The sequence below is a fragment of the Panthera pardus genome, unplaced genomic scaffold (assembly GCF_024362965.1).
Source record: "Panthera pardus isolate Hobbes unplaced genomic scaffold, ASM2436296v1 HiC_scaffold_7, whole genome shotgun sequence".
Classification (NCBI taxonomy): Eukaryota; Metazoa; Chordata; class Mammalia; order Carnivora; family Felidae; genus Panthera; species Panthera pardus.
In genome coordinates, this window is record NW_026527002.1 from 23,116,757 (window position 1) to 23,142,009 (window position 25,253).

The window sequence follows — 25,253 nt, forward strand, 5'->3', positions numbered from 1 at the left end:
CTTTGGAAAATATTCCCTCCACTTCAAATATTTTAGAAAAGATGATATAGAAATGATAGTATTTCTTCCTATAGTGTTTTGTGCAATTCACCAATGAAACTAGTTGGACCTGGAGTTTTCTTTGTGGGCAGACTTTTAACTACAATTTCAATTTCTTTAAATCATAGGGAGCTATTCAGATTATCTACTATTTTCTTCTGCTTCCTTTGAGATTAAATTACTCTTCTTTTTTCTAGTTTTTTAAGATAGAAGCTGAAGTCATTTGAGATTTGCCTTCTTTTCTAATACAGATATTTAAAGCTATAGATTTCCCTCTGTTTTAGCATTCTTTTAAAATGTTGTTTCTATCCTCATTCAGTTTAAAATATTTACCAATTTCTTTTTTGATTTCTTCTAACAATGGATTATTTATAAACATGCTATTTAATTTCCAAACATTTGGGAAATTTTCCAAGGATCTTTCTATTAATGATTTCTAATTTAATTCCACTGTGGTCTGGGAGATTCTTTATGAATTCAATCCTTTTGAATTTATTGACACTTCTTTTATAGCCCAATCTTGGTAAATACAGTCTATCTTGGTAAATGTTCAGTGTAAACTTCTGAACAAATGTATTTTCTGCTCTTCTTGAGTAGAGTGTTCTCTAAATCCAGTTAGGTCAAGTTGAATTGAATTCTCAACTCAACAACTCAACTGTATCTTTGGTAATTTTCTGCCCACTTGTTATATCAATTATTGAGAGGGGTGACTGAAATCTCTGGCTATAATTGTGAATTTATCCTTGCATTTCTGTTCATTTTGTTTTGCATGTTTTGAAGCTCGGTTTAAGTGTATAAACATTAAGCCTGCTATGTCCTCTTGATTAAATGACCCCATTATTATGAAATGATCTTCTTTACCCTAGATAATACTGAAAGTTCCTTCGTCTGAAATTAATAAACTCAGTCCAAGTTTCTTTCAACTAGGTTAACATGTTACATCTTTTTCTACTTTTTTACTTTTAATCTATTTGTGTTTATAGTTAAAAGTACTTCTTATAGCCAAGTAAATGGTTGGATCTTTTTATTCAATCTTGGCCTTTAAATAGGGATGTTTAGAATATTTATATTTGTACTTAATATGGTTATTCATTATAACATATCATCTTACTATTTATTTTATACAGTATTTGTCCCAAATGATCTTTTTTCCCTTTTCATGTTGTCATGACTTCTATTGTATTAATTAATTTCTGCATGATTAAATTCTACTTTGGCTTATTAGTTATGACTGTTTTCCTATTTTAGTGGCTGCATTAGAGTTTACAATATAGATCTCTAACTTATCACAATCTACCTTTAAATGATCTACCATCTAATGTAGAGTATAAGAATCTCTGTATTTCCTTTTTTCCCTCAGCCTTTACGCTGTTATCTGGCATTTTACTTTTATGTATGTTATAAACCATACAACAGCTTGTTAATATGTTTACTTTAAGCAAATATATTTTAAAGAGATTAAATAAGAAACAAATTCTAGGGGCTCCTGGGTGGCTCAGTCAGTTGAGTGACTCTTGATTTTGGCTTAGGTCATGATACTAGGGTCATGGAATCAAGCCCCATGTCAGGCTCTGTGCTGAGCATGAGCCTGCTTGGGATTCTCTCTCTCTCTGCCCTTGTGCCCCTCTCCCCCACTCACACTCTCTTTCTAAAATAAAATCCTTTAAAAAAAAAAAATTCCATATATTTACCCAAGTAGTTACCATTTCTTGTGGGTCTTTTGGCTTTGTTTTTATTTTTATTCAACTGGTATCACTTTCCTGCTGTCTGTAGGACATACTTTAAAATCTTCCTAAAAGGGGGGGGGGGGGGGGGAAGAGGGTGTTAGCAATTAATTTCTTCAGCTTCTCTGTGTTTGAAAATAAATTTTCAACATCTTTGTTTCTGAAACATATTTTTGCCAGGTACAGAATCCTAGGTTGATTTTTTTCATCTTTCAATACATTAAACATATTATTCCACTGTTTTCTTGCTTATATTGTTTCTGACAAGAAGTCTAATGTCATCTTTATCTTTGTTCCTATGCACACAACTTGATCATGTCTATTTTTTCTCTGACTGCTTTTAAGATTTTCTCTTTATCATTTGTATTTGGTAATTTGATTATGATAAGCCTCGGGGTAGTTTCCTTTATATTTCTTAAACTTGGTAGCTCATTGAACTTCTTTATGGTTGTATCTTAATAAAATTTATTTGGAAAGTTCTGGTTTATGGTTTCATCTTAATAAAATTTATTTGGTGGCACATGGGTGGCTCAGTCAGTTAAGTGTCCGACTTCAGCTCAGGTCATGATCTCATGGTTCATGGGTTTGAGCCCCACACTGGGTTCTGTGCTGACAGCTCAGAGCCTGGAGCCTGCTTCAGATTCTTTGTCTCCCTCTCTCTCTGCCCTTCCCCCACTTGTGCTCTGTCTCTCTCTGTCTCTCAAAAATAAAACGTTAAAAAAAAGTTTAAAAAAATAAATAAAAATAAATAAATAAACATTAAAAGGTATTTGAAAAAACTTATTTGGAAAGTTTCTGGCAACTACTTCTGGAAGTATATACACACTTAATCTTTTTCCTGCAAGATCTAATCTGTGATTTATCTCATCCACTATACTTTTCATCTCAGATGTAGTTTTTATCTTTAAAAGTTCTATATGGATCTTTTTGCATCTTATATGTTTCTTACTTTCTGAATATATGGAATATAATTATAACAAATAGTTTTAAAATCCTCAGCTAATTCTATCATCTGTATCAATTCTGTGCCCCCATGATAGATTATTCTCATGTTTTTATGTTCCTGTGCATCTATGGGAATCTTTAACTGAATGACACGCACTTGTTGTGTGCTGGTGTTTCCCAGTCCTATAAATATTCCTGAACTTTGTTCTGGGATGCAGTTAAGTAACTTGGAAATATATTGTTTCTTTCAAGACTTGCTGTTATAATTTGCAACTCAGTTCCAGAGCAACATCTCCTCAACCAGGGGAATGTGGCAAGCTCCACACCTCAGTTGCCACTGCTTGTGCCACATCCTGGTAAGTCTCTCAGTGCAACAGACTAGGGCAATTGCAGGATCACCTCACTTGTTTCTTATCACTCAGAGATCCCTGACTCTCATTGCTTCACATGCAGTGTCTTCAGAACTGTTATTTTATGGACTTAGTTTTATGGAACAGGGAGTTGTTTCATGATAAGTATAAATAAAGTCCCTATTACTACATATGAGCCAGATGCAATCTGTACTTTTAGTCTATCTTTATCTTTATATTCAAAGTTTCTCAACACCATATATTTGACAACTGCTTTTCTAGCCAATCTGAGTATCTGCCTTTTAACTAGATTTAGATCATTTATATTTAATGTAATTCTCAAAAAGAGATCTAAATATACTATTTTGCTATTTTTGTTTCATCTCCTGTTTATTCCTTTTTTCATCTTTACCTACTTTCTTGTGGACTGATTAGGTTTTAATATTCAATTCATCTCCCCTATAGCTTATAAGTTATTTTTCTTTTTTTACAGCAATTGCTCTAAAATATACACACTTCAAATAAATATTATGCCCCTTTGTATATGGTATAAGGACCTAACAATACCATACTTCCCATTTTCCTGTACCATTCTTTATGCTACTGACATCAATCTACTTCTATGTATACTATAAGCCACCAATTCATTGTTATTACTTTTGATTTAATTAATCCTCTTTTGAAAAGTTTAAAAATGAAGAAAATGTCTTACATTTACTCCATATTTTACCATTTCTTACACTCTTCATTCCTTTTCACAGATCCAAATTTCCATCTGTTAGTAATTTTTCTTTTGCCTAAATAACTTCAAGACCTCTTGCAGTGCAAGTCTGCTAAAAATAAATTCTCTCAAATTGTTTCTCAAATCATACCTGGATAAGGAATTGACACCTATAATACATAAAGAACCCTTACATCTCAACAACAAAAAATAAATCCCAATCAAAAAATGGGGGAGTCTTTTGGGTTTTCTATGTATAGTATTCTGTCATCTTCAGGTGGTGACCATTTTACTTATTCCTTTCCAATTTGGATGCCTTTTATTTCTTTTTCCTGCTAATTGCTGTGGCTAAGATTTCCAACACTATGTTGAATAAAAGTGGTGATAGTGGGCATCCTTGTCTTGTTCCTGATCTTAGAGGGAAAGCTTATAGCTGTTCACCACTGAGTATAATGGTAACTGTGTGTTTACTATATATGGCTTTTGTTATGTTGAGGTACATTCCCTCTGTAGCCACTTTGTTGAGAGTTTTTATCATAAATGTTTAAATTTGTCAAATGCTTTTTCTGCATCTATAAAGATGATCGTGCAATTCTTTCCTTCATTTGGTTAATGTGCTGTACCATGTTGGTTGGCTGATGGATGCTGAACCATTCCGTGCATCCCTTGAATAAATCCTACTTGATCTTGGCTTATGATCCTTTCAATGTATTGTTGCATTCAGTTTGCTAACATTTTGTTGAGAATTTTTGCATAAATGTTCATATCAGTGATGTTGCCCTATAATTTTTAAAAATCTTTTATATGGTATCCATGTCTGGGTTGTTATCCAGGTAATGCTAGCCTCATAAAATGAGTTTGGAAGTATTCCCTCCTCTTCAATTTTTTGGAAGAGTTTGAAAAGGATAGGTGTTAAATCTTTCTAAATTTTGGTAGAAGTCACCAGCAAAACTACCTGGTCTTGGGACTTTGGCTTTTTGGGAAGTTTTCCATTACTAATCAATCTCAGCATAACTGGTTCATTCAGATTTTCTATTTCTTCATGATTCAGTCCTGGAAGATAGTTGTTTCTAGGAATTTATCCATTTCTTCTAGGTTGTCCAATTTGTTAGCATATATTTCTTGTTAGTCTCTTACCCTTTGTACTGTGGTGTCAGTTTTAATTTCTCCTCTTGCATTTTGATTTTGATGATTAGAGCCTTCTCTTTTTTCTTGGTTGTTAGTCTACCTAAAAATTTGTCAATGTTATCTTTTCAAATAATCAGCTCTTAGTTTTATTAATCTTCTCTATTGTTTCTGTCTCTTTCATTTAGTTCTGCTCTGATTGCTATTATTTCTTTTCTTCTACTAACTTTGAGAGCTTTATTTGTTCTTTTTTTTCTAGCTCCCTTAGGTGCAAAGTTAGATTATTGGAGATTTTTGTTTCTTGAGGTAGTCCTATATTCCTATAATATTCCCTCTTAGAACTGCTTTTGCTGTATCCCAAAGATTTTGGTATATCATAGTTCTATTTTCATTTATCTCTCAGAATTTTTCTTATTTCTTTGATTTCTTCAATGGTCGTTGGGTAGCATGTTGTTTAACCTCCCCATTTTCAAGTTTTCTTCTTGTAATTGATTTCTAGTTTCATACCATTGTAATCAGAAAAGATGCTCAACAGAATTTCAACCTTTTTTAATTTACTGAGGCTTAACTGGTGGCCTAACATGTGATCTAACCTAAAATGGCCTATGTGCACTTGAGAATAATGTTTATTGTTGCTTTTATATAGAATGTTCTGTATATATTAAATCTATATGGTGTCATTTAAGGCTGAGGTTTCCTTATTAATTTGCTGTCTGGATGATCTATTCATTGATATAATGGGGTGTTAAAGTCCCCTACTATTTCGGTATTGATATCAATTTCTCCCTTTAGATCTGTTAATATTTGCTTGATAAATCTTGATGTTCCTATGTTGGGTCCATATATATTATTATGTCTTCTTTTTGGATTGACCCCTTTATCATTATGTAATGTCCTTCCTTGTCTATTATTATAATTTTTGTTTTAAAGTCAATTTTCTTTGCTAAAAGTGTAACCGTACTGCTTTCTTTCATTTTTTTTAATAAGCTCTATGCCCACCATGGGGCTTGAACTCATTACCCTAAAATCAAGAGTTGCATGCTCCACCACCTGAGCCAGCTAGGCATCCTTCCAGGTTTCTTTTAATTCCTATTTACATGGAATATCTTTCTCTATCCTTTCATTTTTAGTCTGTGTATGTCCTTATTTCTGAAGTGAGACTCTTGTAGGCAGCATATAGATGGGACTTGCTTTTTTTTTTTTTTTTTTTTTTTTAAATCCATTCAGCCACTGCGTCTGTTGGTTGGAGAGTTTAGGCCATTTACTGAAAGCAACTATTGATAGGTGTGTACTTTTTTCAATTTTGTTCAGTCTACTGGCTGTTTTCATAGTTCCTCTGTTCCTTTCTTCTTTCTCTTCCATTGTGGTTTGATGGCTTTCTTTAGTGTTCTGTTCATCTTCCTTCTCATTCACTTTTGTGTATTTATTGTTAACTTTTTGTTTTGTGGTTACCATGAAGTTCATATATAACTTACTATGTATATAATGGTCTGCTTTGAATTGATAGCAATTAAATTTGCACATATTCCAAAACACATTTTCTCCACCCTGCCCACGTTTTATATTTTTGATGTCATGTTTTACATCATTTCATTCAGTCTTTAACTAATTACCATAGTTTTATTTAATTTTACTATTTTTGTCTTTTTTTTAATTTTCTTTTTACATTTATTTTTTGAGAGACACAGAGAGACAGAGCACAAGTTGGGGAGGGGCAGAGACAGAAGGAGACACAGAATCCATAGCAGGCTCCAGGCTCTGTGATGTCAGCACAGAGCCCAACATGGGGCTCGAACTCACAAACCGTGAGATCATGACCTGAGCCAAAGTCAGATGCTTAACCGACTGAACCACCCAGGTGCCCCTATTTTTGTCTTTTTTTAAGCTTCATACTTGCTTTGTAAGTGATTGATCCACTACCTTTACTATATATTTACCTTTTCCAGAGAGATTTTTACTTTCATACATTTGCTTGTTATTGCCATCTCTTTTCAGTTTAGAAAAGTCCCTTTAACATTTCTTGTAAAGTTGGTTTAGTAGTGATGAACTCCTCTAGGTTTTGATTATCTGAACAATTCTTAATCTCTCCTTCAATTCTGAATGATAACCTTACCAACTAGAGAATTCTTGGTTGGCAGTTTTTTCCACTCAGCACTTTGAACATGTCATGCTGCTCTCTTTTAGCTTGCAAAGTTTCTGCTGAAAACTCTGCTGATAGGCTTATGACATTTCCCTTTTATGTAACAAGTTTTCTCCCACTACTTTGAAGATTCTCTCTCTAATTTTAATTACAATGTACCATGATGTGGATCTCTGGGTTCATTTTATTTGGAATTCTCTCATGGACCTGTATGTATATTTCGTTCCCCAGATTAGAAGTTTTCCACCATGATTTTTTCAGATAAGTTTTCTGCCCCTTTCTCTCTCTTTTCTTTCTAGGACCCAAATAAAGTGAATGTTATTCCACTTGATAGTGTCCGAAAGAAAAATCCCTTATCTTCATTTTCTTAACTTTTTTTTCTTCTTGCTAATGTGTCTACATGAGTTCTATTGCTTTGCCATCCAGGTCAATGATCCAATATTCAGCTCATCCAGCTCATACAGTCTGTGTATTTTTCGGTTCAGTTATTTTACTCTTCAGCTCTGTAACTTTTGTTTGGACCTTTCTTACATTGTCTCTTTATGGAAGATCTCACTGTGTTCATCTATTCTTCTCCCAAGTTCAGTGAGCATCTTTATGACCATTACTTTAAATTCTTTATCAGGTTGGTTGTTTATCTCCATTTCATTAATGTCATTTTCTGGTGTTTTATCTTGTTCTTTCATTTGGAACATATTCTCTGTCTCCTCATTTTGCCTGACTCTTGTTTGCTTCTATGTATCAGGCAAATCAAATCACCTCTCCTAGTCTTGAAGGAGCGGCCTTGTGTAGATGTCATATGTACCTCAAAAGCACAATACCCTGTGTGGGCTGCCTGCACTGTCTACTGTGGCGGCACCATGTCTCCAGCACAGGGTGAATGAGGCTGACACCTGGCTCAGCTGCATGTGGCTGCGTGGGGCTTTCACCTGGTTGCAACACGTGACTGCACTGTGGGAATGGGCAGGGTTCTCAGCTGGGTGTGCCCACTATCTCCAGGAATTTGAGATATAGCTGCAAAGTGGTTCCCACCAGCACCAACATTAGCAAGGTAGGATGAGGTCACAAATACGGCACCTACCAATGCCTCCATCCCCAGAGAAAAGTCCCAACAGTTTCCTGACAGACGCTTTAAAATTACTAAGTGGGTCTTCTTCACAGAGGCACTTTTCAAATTGGTATTTTCGTGCTGATCCTGGGGTGAGTACATGTGCTAATCCTTTAAGAGTGGGTTCTCCACTCCTATAGTTCTATGGTTTCTCTGGATATAATCCCAGTTGGTTTTCAAAGCCCAGTATTTGCATGGCTTGTCTCTGTTATGCAGGATCCAAGGACTGGGATACCTGTTATGAATCACTAACCTCTGGTTCCTCAGGGAAAAGTTTTGTATTTTTGAGTTCCCTCCTGATTATATATTACACCTGGAATGTCTTTTTGTTTTTTTGGGGGGGTTTTTGTTTTGTTTTGTTTTGGCAAGATGACGTTTCTGCCTCCTCTCCATCTCAAGGCTGTCTTTTTTGTCCTTTGTTGTAGAAACATATGTTGTAGAAACATTATTCCGTATGTAGTTGTTTATTTATTGTGGGAGGAGTAAGTTCAGGATCTTCCTACAGCACCATCTTTAATCATTCTTTAATCATTCTTCCATCTATAGGCTTTTAGGCTGCTTCCATCATTTGTCTATTGTAAATAGTATTACTATGAACATGTGTGTACATATATAGGAGCACCTGTTTTCAGTTCTTTTGGGTATACACCTAGGAATAGAATGGCTGGGTCATATACTAATTTTATGTTTAATATTTTAAAGAACTGCCAAATTTTTTTCCACAGGTGAATCATTTTACATTCCCACCAGCAATATACCTTTGTACATTGTTGTACCAACACTTTGCACCCTTGTACCAACACTTGTTACTGTTTTTGCCTTTTATTCTAGTCATCCTGGTGGGCATGAAGTGGTATATCATTGTGGTTTTCATTTGCTTTTCCCTAATCACTAACAAGGTTGAGTATTTCTTCATATTGGTCATTTGTGTATCTTCTTTGGAGAATTGTCAATTTAAGTCTTTTTAGTTGGGTTGTTTATACTTCTGTTGTTGAGTTTTCAGGGTTTTAGTTCTTATATTTAAGTCAATGATCCACTTAGAGTTAATATATCTTAAGTTTATTTATTTTGATAGAAAGGTGAGGGGGAGTAGGGGTGAGAGAGAGAGAGAGAGAGAGAGAGAGAGAGAGAGAGAGAGAATTGAGAATCCCAGGCAGGCTCCGCACCAGCAGCAATGAACCTGACACAGAGCTCAAAGCCACAAACCATGAGATCATGACCTGAGCCAAAACCAAGAATAGGATGCTTAACCAACTGAGCCACCCAGGCACACACCCTCCTCCCAATTTGGAGTTAATATATTAATGCAGTGTGAGGTAGGGGTCTAAATGCATTCTTTTGCATGTGGGTATCTAGTTGTCCCAAAACTATTTGTTAAAGAAATTTTTCTTTCTTGCATTGAGTGGTCATGGCACTCTTGTCAAAAATCATCTGTAGATAAAGATAGATAGATAAGATAGATAGATAGATAGATAGATAGATAGATAGATAATTTCTCTCCTCTCAGTTCTATTCCATTGGTTTATATGCCTATCCTTATGTCAGTACCACACTGTTTTGATTACTGTCACTTTATTAATATGTTTTGAAATAGGGAAGTATGAGTCTTCCAACTCTGTTCTTTTTTAAGAACAGAGTTTTGGCTATTTGAGACCACTGCAATTTCATATGAATTTAAAAACCTGCTTTTCCAATTCTGCAAAAAGGTCACTAGAATTCTGACAGAGATCTCATTGAATCTGTACATTGTTTTGCATAGTATTGCCACCTCAACAATACTAAATCTTCCAATCTATAAACACATTTATTTAGATCTTCCATTTATTTAGATCTTCTTTAATTTCTTTCAACAATGTTTTATAGTTTTCAGTGTATAAATGGTTCAACTCCTTAAATTTTTGGATATTATTAAATGAACAGTTTTCTTCTTCTCCTTTTTGGATTGTTCACTGCTGGTATACAGAAACACAATTTGACTTTGTGTTTGATCTTGTACTTACAAATTTTCTGAATGTGTTTATTACCTCTAGTGGGTTTTTGTAGATTCTTTGGGATTTTCCATATATGGGATCATGTTATCTGCAAATACAAACAGTTTTACTTCTTCCTTCCCAATTTAAATGTCTTTTCTTTTTCTTGCCTAACTGCTCTGGCTATAACTCCTACCACAATGCTGAACAGCAGTGTGAAAATAGGCATCCTTGTCTTGCTTCTGATCATAGGGAAAAGTTTTGTCCTTTATCACTGAGTTGGATGTTAGCTATGGGTTCTCCATAAATCCCTTTATCATACTGAAGAATTTCCCTTCTCTTTCTAGTTTTGGAGTGTTTCTATTATAAACAGGTGTTACATTTTGTCAAAAGCCTTCCATATTAACTGGTGATGTTTGTTTTTTACCCTTCATCCTACTAATGCAGGGTATTATGCAGTTTGATTTTTCTATGTTGAACTGCCCTTGCATTCCCACTTGGGTAAATCCCACTCAGTCATGGTGTATAACCATTTAAATATACTGCTGGATTTAGTTTCTTATTGTTTTCCTGAGGATTTTTACATCTAAATTCAAGGAATATTAATCTTCAGGTTTGTTTTGTTTTGTTTCTCATGGTATCTGTTTGGCTTTGCTACCAGAGTAACGCTGGTCTCATAGAGTTAGGAAGTATTCTCTGTCATCTCATTTTTTGGAAGAGTTTGAAAGGATTAGTGTTAATTCTTCTTTAAATGTTTGGTAGAATTCACCAGTAATGCCATCTGGTCCTACACTTTTCGTGTTTGGAAGGGATTTGTCATTATTACTATTACTGGTTCAATCTATTTACTTGTTATAGGTCATATTTTCTATTGCTTAAGTTAGTTTTGGTAATCTGTGTTTCTAGAAATTTGTCCATTTCATGTAGATTACCCAAGCTATTGAAATACAATTAATTGTTATAGTACTCTCTTATACCCTTCTTTATTTCTTTAAGGTCAGCAGCAACATCCCCACCTTCATTGCTGATTTTAGTTAGGTGTGACTTTGCTTTTTTTCCCCCTTTATCAGTCTGGTTTAGGTAAAGGTTTGTTAATTTTGTTGATATTTTCAAAGAAAAGTTTTGGTTTTGCTGATTCTCTATATTGTTTCCTATTCTCTATTTCAGTTATCTTCCTTTAATCTTTATTATTTTCTTTCTTTGGTTCACTTTGGATTTAATTTGCTCCTCTGTTTCTAGTTTCCTTAAAGTAAGAAATTAGATTATTTGTTTCAGTTCTTCTTTTTTAAATATAGGTATTCACTGCTATAAATTTCCCTGTAAGTACTACTTTTGCTGCATCTCATAAGTTATGGTATGCTGTGTTTCCATTTTCATTTGTTGGTAATAATTTTCTAATCTCCCCTGTGATTTCTTCTTTGACCTATTGGTTATTTATGAGTATGTTGTTTAATTTCTACATATTTTTGAGTTTTCAGGTATTCTTTGTTATTGATTTTGTAGCTCCATTCCACTGTGACTGAAGAAGATACTTTTATGGTTTCATAAATGTTTAAAATCTATTGAGAATTTTTTGTGGCCTAACATATGGACTATCCCTGGAGAATGTCACATGTGCACTTGAGAAAATATGTATCCAGCTATTCCTGGGTGTTTTGTGTATGTCTATTAGGTCTAACTGGCTTACACTGTTGTTCAAGTCCTCTATTTCTTTACTGATCTGTCTAGATGCTCTATTCCTTATTCAAGGTGAGGCAAGCATTGTAATTTTTGACTGAATGATGCAAACCATAAATTTTACATTGTTGGATTCTGAATTGTATTTCTCTAGAGTTGGACTTTGTTCTGATGCACAGTTAAGTAACTTGGGATCACTTGAAGCCTTCTGAGGACTCTTCCCAATGCCTCATGTATTAGAAGGTCTTTAGACTCTAGATGGTCTAGACACAAACTATTCTCAGCTCTGTATGAGTTCCAGAAATTGTTTTCTTCACTGCTTTCCAGTCATTCTTTCCCTGACTTTGAATAAGTCTTGTCATGCATCTACAGATCAGAACTCAGCCAAAAACTCAAGCACCCTCTGCAGATCTCCAGAATGTGTTCATGCTTGAATGCACTTTTTTACTTACCTATATACTTACCCTTCTCCCCCTAAGTATCTTCTCTCTGGCACTCTGCCCTGCAATTCTAACCATCCTGGCCTTCCCAAACACTTATCTTTGTTTCCTAATTTCAATGAAAGTGAACTCTGTTTTGGTTCCTCCTCCTTGCACTGGAGCCTATATAAACAACCTCCAGGCTCTACTGTAAACTAGTGTAAAGAAGGGCTTACCTCATGTGTTTCCATTCTCTCAGGGATCACAGTCTGATGCCACCTGTCGTCCAATGTCTAAAAATCATTGTTTACATATCTATATGTTCTCAAGTTGTTTAAGGAGGAAGAGTATATTATTGCTGCATAACAAACTACCCCCAACTTAGAATCTTAAAAAACAAGCATTTATTTTTTTCACACAGTTTCTGAGGTTCGGCAATCAAGAAGCAGCTTAGCTGGGTGGTTCTGGCTCAGGATATCTCATGAGGTGGCAGTCAAGATGCCAGTGGGCCAGTAGTTTACAGCTGGAAACTTGACAAGGGCTGGAAGATCTGCTTCCAAGAAGACTCAGTCACACACTGTTGGCTAGAGGCCTCAGTTCCTTGTTAGCTGTTGGCAGGAGGCCTCAATTTCTCACCACATGGGCCTCTCCATAGAGCTATTCACAACATGGCAGCTAACTACTCTGAATGAGCAAGGGAAGGAAGGGTGGGGGGGGAGCAGCACAGAGGGACAGAGAAGAGGCAAAAGCCACAATGTCTTTTATAACCTGTCCTTGGCAATGATCCATTACTTCCACCATATTCTATTGGCCACACAATATGTGAGAGGATTATACAATGGTATAAATACTAGGAGGCAGGGATCATTGGGCCCATCTTGGAAGCTGGCCACATAGAGGAAAAATCTTGCTATGTCAACACGGCAGAAAGCCAAAGTCCTTCTTACACATCTTAACTCCTTATGTTATTTTTTTAATCCTCTAACTATAGACTGCATCCTACAGCTTCAAGAGAGATGGGCAGATTGTAGATCCTACTCCATAGCCAGACTTGGGGAAAAAATAACTAAGAGTTAAGTAGAAGCAGCTTTTAAGAGAAAAGAATAAGAGTTCTTGATGCCTATGGCAAGAAAGAGGAGAGCACTTATCGCAGACCTGGGCTTAAGAAACGTCCGAGGTGCTTTTCATTCTCCCAAACAACTACTCAACTCTAATGACCAATCTAAATGTCTGCCTCCTTTCTCATCAATCTCCAGAGCTAGACAGCAACGGCATTACGAGTAGCAGTAGCAAAGTACCAGGGTCAATGCTAAGCATTTTGCCTTTGTCAGTTTAATTACTCCTCACAACAAACTTGTGACATAGGTCATCATTATCCCTTAAACTCCAGGTCTTCGTTTCTGGATAATCCTACAGTGGCTTTATGCTTTGCAGTGTATCTTGGTACTTTATTCTTCCTACATAACACCTGGTTTCCTCTCCCACTCTTCTGGCACTGAAATACTGTGCTGTCCTGCCTAACCTCTCATTCTACTTGAGTCAGGACTTAAAGGTTCCTCCAAAACTCCAAAACCAGCAAAACTCTTTCAAAGAAACCACCAGACTAGTGAGACCTCTGTTAATACCCTGCTGCTGGACTCTCCCAGTCCTACTGCTGCCTAATACAGACTTCCCCTTAAACCCAGTGGAATACATGCCCTGTCAATTCTGCCTCACCAATTAATCCCAAAAACTTTGCCTTATTTTAGGAACTCATTGAAAAATATTATTTCATAGCACACATGCCTTCTTAATTTAAATTTGCTACAGCTTCCCTAGGGGTTCATAATTAATCACCAGAGAGAAAGGTCCAAAATATACCAAACTCCTACTTAGTACAGTACCTGGAAACATTGGTTCCCACTAGTTATTTGTTGAAAAATGAATGAAAAATATAAAGTAATAATTATCAATACTAGCTCAGAAAACTCTCAAGGGGTTATAATCCAAGTAATTTTATTTACAAATAAAAAGGAAAAGTTACCAGTGGACACATAAACAATTCACAAAAGACAGAACACAAAAGAAAACAAACAGAAGCAAATCATAGAAATGCAAATTAAAATATCACTTTTTGTCAGACAGATTGGCAAACATTGAAAATTTGTCAAGAAAGTAAGAAAACAGGCATTCTAATAAATATAATTTTGTATTTTGGGGATTTATGCATCAAATATCTTTAAAATTTGCATACTCGTTTGACCAGTATTTCCATTTCTAACAATTAATTACAAGAAAATAATGGACAAAGGAACATACTTATATGTTAAAAAAGAAGGAAAAAAATCACTCTGACACTAACTATAATACCAAAATCTGTCCAACAATAAGGGTTTGATTAAACAAATTTAGTACTTCCAAACTATGAATTATTAAGTCACTTCAGACTATTATATTATCCCAGTTTTTAAAGTAACATATATTCACATAAAAACATACCTGCATAGGAAAAAAATCTAGAAGTATACACCCCAAAATGCTTAGCAGTGATTATCTCTGTAAAAGAATAGTGGAATTATTTGTGACTGTTTTGTTTTTGTTTATCTCTACTACCTAATTTTTCTACGTGGGTTGCACATGGAAAACACACATTTAGAGCACAATTTAAAGACAGGAGTGCCACTACTGTAACGGAACATGGGACAGTCCCATGATCCCTAAAAACGTCAGGCAGAATTAATATCAAATAAAATATCATATAACTTAACTCAATAGCCTTGTTTTTAATTAGTTCTAGGAACACACATGGAAGAATTTGTTAGTGCTCCTCAGGCATCTTAAGACAACAAACAAAATGACCTCTCAAATAAGAATGTAGTATGAATCTGAAAGACAGTGTTGAAAATCACTCAGTGAAAGCCTCAACTGCTTCAACGTGTCAGATTCAATCGCATTTTCATGCCTTTTCACAGTCATCTTGAGACCTCACACTCTAGTGGGAAAGCAGTCACCATGACAATGATAAAACATAAATCACTCATAAGTTTAAGTCTGGCTGAAGAAAAAGTCTTCTCTATAACTTCTATTCCAAATTAGATTAATTTTTCCCCTCAGACTTGAACATTTGGGGGGATGAAACTCAGTCGATAGCAAGAGAGTCCTGAGGTTGAGTCTAAAAATACACATATGTTACCAGGACAGCGTATGCATCTCCAAGCACTGTGTACAATTCCAGCCAAAGCACAGGGAACTGCTTGTGGCCTTGCAGAACATTGCCTAGAATTGTTTATAATGCCTGATTCAACATGACCAGTAGCACCAACAGTCAATCTTCAGTAGGACTAATCTATAATTTTCAGTGATGACGACTGGCATAAAAAGAATGTTTATTTCCACCTTTCTGTGGTAGAATATGAAACAAATTATTCTAATTGTACCCACACAATAGCAGGTATCCATACACTTGGCATCCACCCAAACCTACAACATAGTTTGCGAGTCATGTCACATAAAGCTCCATCAATGCACCCCATGGGATTTGACAGCAACTATGAAGGCACAGAAAGCACCAAGCATGGTACAGCTTAAGATTCCTTTAAACCTACATAGCTATCATCTTTGATGAAAGCAACATTTGTTGCAGGAGAAAATTTTCTAGTACAAGGTGAAAGTCAAAGAATAACTTTGCATAAGAAAGAAATTATATGTTAGTGGCATTTGTGTAAAGCAAGCACAGAATACCTAAAGTGATGATGCAGTTATGCAGTTATTTTGAAAAGAATGGAGAGTTCCTTGCTTTGGTGACAACCCCAGCACCATCCATGCACTCATTCAGCAAATACATGAAAAACCATATCCAACCAGAACTATTCTAGGACCTGGGGATACAAGAATAAACCAGCAGAGTCGCTACCTTCATGTAGCAAATGTTAGAACATCATTAAATAAAAGGGCAGGGTGCTATGAGAGCAAATACTAGGCTTCAGAGTCAAGTGAGCCAACCACAGCGGACAGAAAGAGAGGCCCAGGCAGGGGCAATCTATGCAAAGCTCCTCCTGCTGGCACGACGACCTCAACCAACCCAGGAACTCAGTCTGGTGTATCAAAGCACTGAGACCATTTCTTGTGCCCATGTTAATTCTGAGATGCATAAAGATACCCAACTTAAGAGATCGGGTTGGCAACTGCTACATGAGTGTGGAGCTCGGAAGAGAGATCCAGGCGAAGTATAAACTTAGAAGTCACTGGCTGAGAGATGGTGTGTGATGCACAACTGGAGGGTATTACTTAGACAAGCTGAGCAGGACAGGGCAGGGGCGGGCGTGTACCACTTCATTAAATCACACACACACAAAATTCATTACTTCTTGCAATCCAATTATTTCTCTCTTGACTTACAAATCTGAAATAAAAGTATTTCCTAATATTATACTTCCAACACAATGCCCTATTTGTTCAGAATGAATAAGATGAAATGTATAAAGTTCTTGGAGAAATGCCAAGACCTAAGAAAAATACTTCTTTCAGTGAGTCTAAGACATTATAGGCTAAAGTTTATTTAACAGAGCCTTCCTTCTAGCCTTTTCCAGTGCCCTAGAAAAGGAACTTTTTTTTAACACACTGATATAACTACTTCACAAGATCTGTCACTAGAAATGCTTTCAGTCTACAGAACTGCCACCTACTGAAGCTAGATCACAATTGTAAGCAGTCTGAACACACTAAGTCTTGGAGGGATGGAACATCAAAAAAAACAGACACACCTTCTGCTCTGCACACTCATAAGTTAACAACTTGCAGAACTGTCACTATGATCCTTAGACAACCTGCCCTGCACAGTCTCCTATGGTGAATATATAGGATGTAATTGCTCTATAAAGCGGTGGCCAGGTTATGGCTATAGAAAAGCTGGGTTAATACGTTCCACAATTTATGGCCCAAGCACCATATAAGTAGGACATGCCTTAACACAAACTCACCTGATTTATTTGAAGCATGTTAAAACAATATTGACCAAACTGCTGTATCCCTCACGGCTCCAAAAACTGGAAAATGAAAATGAAGAAATAAAGTTCAACTTAGTTGGTGATCTCAATGATTAGCACTTTAAACACATGTCCTTGATCAAAATCAAATATAAAATGGAGCAGATCTAGGTCAACATAGAACTTTCTATGATGATAAACATGTTTTATATACCTGCAGTGTCTAATCCAGTAGCCACTAGCCACATATAGCTACCGAGCACTTGAAATGTGGCTAATGCAACAAGAAAGTAAATTTTTGATGTTTTAAAATTTTTGACATTAATTTAAATTTAAATAACCCTATGTGACTAGTGGACAGTGCAGAGGTAGGCTGAAAGATGACCCTTCTGGTTCTAAAACAATTCCAGCAAAAGTGGAGCTATTAAAAACAATCTGAAATTTTCAGATTAATATTTAATATACACTCCCCTTGCTCTAGTAAGGTTTTAAACAGCTTTGTTTCCAAGCTCTATAGGACAAATTAAGCCTGAAGAACACACAACACTTACTCTCCTAGGTGGTATGGAAGAGTACAAAGTAAGATAACCTAGCTGGATTTTTTTTTCTGTTTGTGGTTTTGTTTATCATCACTATAAAAACAGCATGCACAATAAAATTTCACATAAAATTTTCAGGAAAAAAAAAATCACTGTCCTGACATATCCCATTGTTACATTTGGGTTTGTTTCCTTCTGGGTCTGACCTCCCTGCTACAATTATATTTCTTTGCATGTGGCAAATCTCTTCTAAACTTAATTTAAAAATAGATACCAAAGAAGGGCAGAACACCCAAGTCTATGAACAAACAAATCATGGGATCTTACAATGTAAAAAGTTTACATGAAAAAATAAATTATGGGGCACCTGGCTGGCTCAATCAGTATAATATGAGATTCCTGATCTAGGGGTTGTGAGTTTAAGCTGCACATTGGGCATAGAGGCGACTAAAAAAAATAAAATAAAATAAGAAAAACAAATTATGTACAGACACTACCCTTCAAGAAAATTTATCTAAAAAGCAACAACACAGTCTTGATAAAGAGCAAAAGCACTAAATCCAGTCACTTGGGTAAGAATCTTTTATGCTGTAAAACTTTAATATTAAAATTTCCCTCAGAAACAAAGGTTCTTGATATATACACGTACACACACACACAGATACACTATATACATATACACATACATAGGTTCTTATATACACGCTCTTATGTATACCGTGTGTGTGTATATATACAGCTGCCATTTTCTCAAGATGACAAACTGAGGTCAATTCAAAATGAATTTGAAAGTTTTCAATATACATATGTTATAATAGTGACCTCGGCATCTGCAACAATTTTTATATTTTCAGAAAAAAATCATATGTTGTAGAAACAGCACAACGGCTGAGGATCACTGAATGTGAATATTATTCCAAGCTCTTCAGGAGATTACCTTTTGAGCCTTGGCAAACTACTTTGTGTGTCTTTCGAGTTCTTTTTCTTTCTTTCTTTCTTTTTTAAATCTGTAAAAAGTAAACTAAAGTCACTGTGGTAGGCAGCCTCTAACAAATAAAATACAACAGAAATAAGATCCCGCTCACAAGACTGGATTACAAAAAAGATCACAATTTCCACCTTGGGTGTTACCTGCTCTTGTTCTCTCACCTCTCTGCTCTGAAGCAAACTAACTGCCATACTGTGAGCTGCCCTTTGGACAGGCCCAGATGGCAAAGAATTGAGACAGGCCTCTGGCCAACAACCCAAAAGAAATGGAGGCCTTCAGTCCAATACCTCCCAAGCCAACTGAATCTTGCCAAGTGCTACATGAATGAGCTTGGAAGCAGCTCTTCCCCCAGTCACTCTCTCAGATGAGACCACAGCTCCAGGGATAGCTTGTCTGCAACCTCTAAGAGGCCTTGAGCCACAAGTACCAGATAGGCTGCACCCAGATTTTTAACCCACAGAAACTGAGTAATAAATGTTTGTTGTTTTAAGCCCTTACTTCCCAGGGTAATTTGTTATGCAACAATAAGTAAGACAATCCCATTCAACTCTAAAATTCTATACTCCTATGGTGATTTAGGTATTAATTAACATACCTAGATAAACCAAAAAAATAATTCCCTGTTTAACATGAGTAAATGAATTACATTAGAACTTGAAAATGATAAATTATGAAACGTAAACAGTTACATTTTGTTCAAAAAAAAAAAAAATCACTAAAAAGTGCCTCAGTAGTCAAATGGTATTAAAATACACTAGGTATAACTAAAAATACAGCCCCAACCAATTTTCATTTTTTTAACTGAAAATAATTCATTTGGAAGTTAAAATGTGAAAAAGCCACTAAAAGCATCTCAGTGATTTAGTGTCCCCTACTTTCTAGAATTCAACACTCACCAAATTTGAGAAATCCTATTTTGTTTTTATCTCATGTAAGCCTCTAAAAGTTACAAATGCTTATCTATAGACCTATATGTGTTTCTTCAGTATTAGAGTTTGTTATTTTTTTATTTTAATTCCAGCATAGTTAGCATACAGTATATTAGTTTCAGATGTACAATATAATAATTCAATAATTCTATACAGTACCCAGTATTTATCAAAATAAGTGTACTCTTAATCTCCCACTATTGCACCTTTCCCCACCCCTCCTATCCGCCCCCCCCCCCCCCCACCGACCCACCTCCCCTCTGGTAACCATCAGTTTGTTCTCTATAGTTAAAAGTCTTGTTTTTTGGTTTGTCTCTTTTTTTTTTCCTCCCCTTCCTTTGTTCCCTTGTTTTGTTTCTTAAACTCCACATCAAACTGAAATCATATGGTATTTGTCTTTCTCTGACTGGCTTATTTCACTTAGCATTATATTTTCTAGATCCATCCATGCTGTTGCAAAAGGCAAGATGGCATTCTTTTTTACGGTTGAAAAATATTCCATTGTGTGTGTGTGTGTGTGTACACCCCATCTTCTTTATCTATTCATCTATCAATGGACAGATGCTTCCATAATTTGGCTAATGTAAATAATGCTACAGTAAATATAGGGGTGCTCTTCAATATTAGAGTTTGTAACAGTAGTGGGCGGATTCCAAGAAGTAGTCACAATAAGATATAAGGTTACATTTTTTAAAGTTCTAATCTTCTGATACAAAGGGTAGTTGTAAGAAAAAACAAAACTGCTTAAAATTGACCATAAAATTTTAAGTATTCTGTAAGCATCTCCTTCACAATTATAAAGATTTGTATAAATTAAAACATGAAACTAATAGGTCTATAATAGCACTCCATGATGTAACTGATTAATATTCTGAACTTATACTTTTTTTACCAAGTTATATTACATTTACATCAATATATAAATTGTAATTCACAACCATACTATGGACAATTCGGAATGCCCACAGGGACATGTCTTTGACACTTCATTCCTTCTTTACAGACATGCCTGCTCTACTGTCCTACATTTAAAACAATTCGATAAAATATCAATAAAATGTAGAGCAGTTTTATACTCCCTATGATTTCATAAAATCCACTTCTCCATCCACTATCAAAAAAGTTTCCAGCTGCAGTTCATTCCAATTACAGCTAAGTACTTTTAGAGAAACCTATTCACATGTCCCAAAAATGCCCGACAGTGTTACCCAGTCAGGCACATTAGGACATGCAGTTCCAGATTCCAAGCTACTAAATGAAAACAGGCAGAGCAATTTATGGAGAGAGGGCAACTAACTGTAGAAGATTTGCTGCTCATGAAGAATTGGAAGTCCAACGTGTATGTGAAATGTATTGCTGATATAACTTGCTGCTTTTATTATCAGATTTTACCCATGTGATAAATTGAAAGCTGTACAAAATTAAATCTATAAAATCTCCAACAATTAAATATTGCTTCATAAAATAGCGTTATTAAATTAATTTCTCTACAAATTGTATAGCAGCACCATCCCACAAGTGATAGGCAATCCTCACATAAATGTCTTATTGGACAGTATGAAAAGCAAAAACAATTACTATACCATTCTTAGGCTCCAAACTACCCTAAAACTATCAGCTCAAAGCTTCTTACTCTAAAAACTTCACAGGGTCCTTAAAAAGCATTAAAAAATGTTTTTTCTTAACTTTCACTTCTTTCAAAGTAGGCATCCAAAAAAACTTTTATGTAAGAAAAGCAAAATAATTTAATATAAACTTTAATATCTCTTAAGAGCCTGTGAAAGATTCTAAGTATATAGAAATCTCACCACCAACCAAGAAAGAAAACTAACATTTATCAGACACTAATGTTATATACCACATGTTATATTTTGCCATTTTTATATTAACTCATTTAATCTTCATCACCCCGGGATATAGAGGTTATCTCCGCTTTTCTAGAAGTTGTATTACATCCCACAGTCCACTGCTAGGATTAAAACCTAGTATGGTCTGGTTTGAAGTCCTCATCTCTTTATTATACATTAAATTTATAAATAAAGACTTCACCTCTTAAAATTTTTCCTGTCACAAAGGTCTTGATCTCTAGGACAACATAATGGCAAGGTTCCTTTGGAACTTTGGTGATTTATTTAAAATCAATTATAAATTGTAATTCTTATGGATTCTAGACACTCATCTAATATTTCCTTGAGTACCTAAAAGAGGCACAAATATATATACACATAATTTGATCATACTGTGCATGCCTCCAACTATTCAGTCTAATATTAACCCAATTCAATTTTACAATATCTAGGTATTTCTCTTTATTATTATTCTCTTTATTATTATTATTAATTTTCTCTTTATTATTATTATCTAGTATTTCTCTTTATTTATTATTCTCTTTATTATTATGATCTGTACACATCAATTATCAGATATCCAGAACTCAAAGTGAACAAAAGGAGGGAGTGATAGTAAAGAGGTTAGCTACAAAGAAAAAATCCCAAAGTACTGGCCAATTATATCTTTCAGAATCTGATCCTAAAACAGGAAAACCACTCAGCCTCACTTTCTGTATTGTTTACACACTGAAAAGTTTGATCATCTTAGATATTTTTAATATTCTTTGTTGAAAGCCAAACCAAGCCACTCTTTCCTAGAACTTAATCCAGGCAAGGCAAATAATCTAAAATATAAAATTTATATGGTTTTCCATGCCGATTAGTAATAAAGAGTCATGACGTAACTTACCCTCAAATGATTCAGGAAAAAAATATTATGTACACATGACAGACCCAGATCTAGTGATAAGTGAATAAAATGGTAACAGGTAAATCTGAGTAAAGGTTACATGAGTATTCTTTGTATTATTATTATCCTTCCTACTTTTCTATAAGCTTGAAATTATTTCCAAATAAAAAGTTAAAACTTAAAAATTACATGGCATTCCATCTGTAGTTAACAATACATATTCTGATTATGCTGCAACATTTTTACAGATACAAAACGGATTTTTGAGGAAAAAATTCAGTAATTTGTTAGGAAATATGCACTATATCCTTCCAGCTAACGATCACTTTCAAATAAATTTCAAACTACACTGCTATGTAGTGACATGTGGCAATGGTGACTTGAGTTGAAATCATAGCAGGAAAAAAAAAAAACCAGCATACACACCCCACAGTTTGGTATAAATGCCTCACAAATTTAATACAGGCCTGCTGCAGAAACGCAGCAAATCTACAATTCAAGTGATATATGAGATCTCTGGTTTGCAGTAAAATATAGACAAACTGAAAAGTGAAACACTTGCCATATTACAAAACAACTGAGATACAGGATGTCTGGGTTTTGATTGTTTTATTAACTAATTTTTTTTTTTCCACTGCAGCTCAATTCACAACAATATATTTTGAATCATCTTTAGAAAGGACTAGGAAAGAAATGCCCTCCTGGAGAAACGTTGCAATCTTTTTCTCCTACAAGGTTACTATTATCCTGCCTGCCCATCATAATTTTGAATTCAAGTGTTCGCCATGGTTTCCTAAAATGTAAGGATGCATCAGAAGAGAAGTAATGTTCAGCAAAAGTTCACCAAAATTTGTGAAATCAAAATATTAAAAATAAGGGTTTTCACCTAACAGTGAAATACCTTTAAAGGATCATCTCTATCGTTTCTGCTGGAACCGCCCACTTCAAAATCCTTTAGTACAATCCCTTAATTGAACGGTCCATCCCTACCACCAGGAGTTCTTAACCTTTTGGGGGTGTGGGGAGCGGCGGGTCACGCAGAGTATGGACCCCCTTTCCAAAGAAAATTATTCACAAATGCAAAATCCTGCACGTATTTCCAGGGACTTCCAGAACCCCGAGGCCATTATCCCCGCCCCCCTCCCTAAGAATCCCAGTTCAGCGTCTCCTCGATTGCCCTCTGCGGAACACCCCCCTCATCACAATCCCTCGGCTCTCCCCCGGGGAGGGACTGGAGGCTCTGCCTCACACAGTGGATTCTGTAACTGATCTTTGTCTCTCCGCCCAATTCCCTTCACCTCGGCAAGGTCACTAACTGCCAACTACCCCCTTTAAGCCGAGTCCTCACGGTAGTAGTTCTTACGAGCCACACTCAGAACTTGCCTGTCATAGGATATATTTTGTCCCCTCGGCCCCACCTACCTTCCCCATTTCGGCGTGTTACGTCTTCACCACTTGCCCATTATACAGAAATAGCCACCAGCACCACCCCAAGGCGCACCCCGGGCCCGCCGCTCCTCCCGCGCCCCCGGGGCCATTCCCCGCAGGACCCTCCTAGGGCCTCGCTCCATCTCTCCTCCCCTTCCCTTCCCTTCCCCTCCGCAGGGACCCACCCTCGGGCCCTCCCCTCCCTCCCTTCTCCTCCCCCCTCCCACACCGCCGCTTCAACCACCGTCCTCTCTTCAGGACTGTTCCCACCCGGGCCCCTTAGACCCCATCTTTCTGCGCCCGTCGCACCCCACCCCCAACCCGGGCACTCCATTTATGCCGGCCTCCTAGCCTTCCTCCCGGCTCCTCCCCTCCGGACACCTGTGTCGTCCCACCCCTCCACACACGCCCCCCCCCCCAATTCATTCGCCTCTTCCCCGGCTCCTCCGCACCCCCACGGTCCTCCTCCCCTCCCCCCTCCCGCCTAGAGAGATCCCGAGGAGGGAGGGAAGGCGCGGGGGAGGGGAGGCCGCCAAGGGGCCGCTCTTCTCGGGGTTCGCCGCGCGCGGAGGACCTGCAAGGCTCCCCAGCGCCCTCTGTCTCCTCCGCCAGCGGGGCGGAAGTCGGGGCCTCCCGGACGCCCCCAACGAGGGTATTTACCTTCTTGCCGGGGACACTTTGCAGACGGCTCCAACATTGGCAAGCACTACAGAGAACTGACCCCGCTCGGCCGCCGCCGCCGCCGCCGCCGCCGCCGGCTTCCACCCCTCCGGCTCCCCGCCCCCCGCCTCCGCCCGCCTTCCTAGCGCTCCCGCCGCGCCCTCCCGGGCCCGCGCCGCGCGCCCCCCGCCTGCGCAGCCGCTCCCGCGTCCCTGCCAGCCCGTCGCGCGCGCGCGCGCCCCCGGCCCTCCGCGGACCCGGGCCGCGCGCCCGGCTCCGGCCCTAGCTCCATTCCTCCTCCAGTCGGCCCGCGGCCGAGCGCGGCCATTGTTCGCGGCGCAGCTCCCGCCCCCTGGCGGCGGTCCGGCCCCCCGCAGTAGCGGCCGCGGCTGGCGCTGCGGTGCTGGCGCCGGCAGGCTGGGCCTCCGGGCGAGGGCCGTTCCCTGAGGCCTTGGGAACAAGGGGGAGAGAGTGATTGGGGAGCGCGCCCAGTCCGCAGTCTCTCTGTTCCCCTCTCGGCTCCCAGGCCTGGCTCCCCGCCCGCTCGGCTGCAAAGGGTGGGCCTGAGGCAGCCCCTTCCACACCTGCACTCAGCAACTGCCTCCCCCGCCCAATTGACCTTCTGCTCTTCCTAGACGCCCATACGCGCCCGGATTCTCTGCCCTTACCTTTCCCAGGCTCTCTGGCTGCCCCCCTCTGTTCTGCTGGGGACACGCGACCATCCCGCGTCTGCTCCGGCCGCCGCTGTGCGATGCACGGTTTAGCAGATCCTGCACCTTTCCAGACGC

General features: G+C 37.6%; 1 protein-coding gene across 11 annotated transcripts in view; it reads right to left on the bottom strand.

The window, feature by feature from the left end:
• STAU2 (staufen double-stranded RNA binding protein 2) overlaps positions 1-25,253 on the bottom strand; it is a 306,645-nt gene extending 281,392 nt beyond the window's left edge. For 2 of the 11 annotated variants that reach the window (XM_019453286.2, XM_019453282.2), the window contains exons 1-4: positions 24,466-24,563; positions 18,659-18,728; positions 17,177-17,242; positions 14,697-14,753 (exon numbers count right to left, since the gene is read on the bottom strand). Coding sequence is in view for 6 of the 11 variants with exons in the window: in XM_019453289.2 (XP_019308834.1) it covers positions 25,134-25,187 (54 nt within the window). In the remaining 5 variants the exon portion in view is untranslated. Of the gene's footprint in view, positions 1-14,696; positions 14,754-17,176; positions 17,243-18,658; positions 18,729-23,799; positions 23,932-24,465; positions 24,597-25,133 lie in introns of those variants that run through there. The other 9 variants (XM_019453294.2, XM_019453285.2, XM_019453292.2 and 6 more) reach the window with 9 other exon arrangements.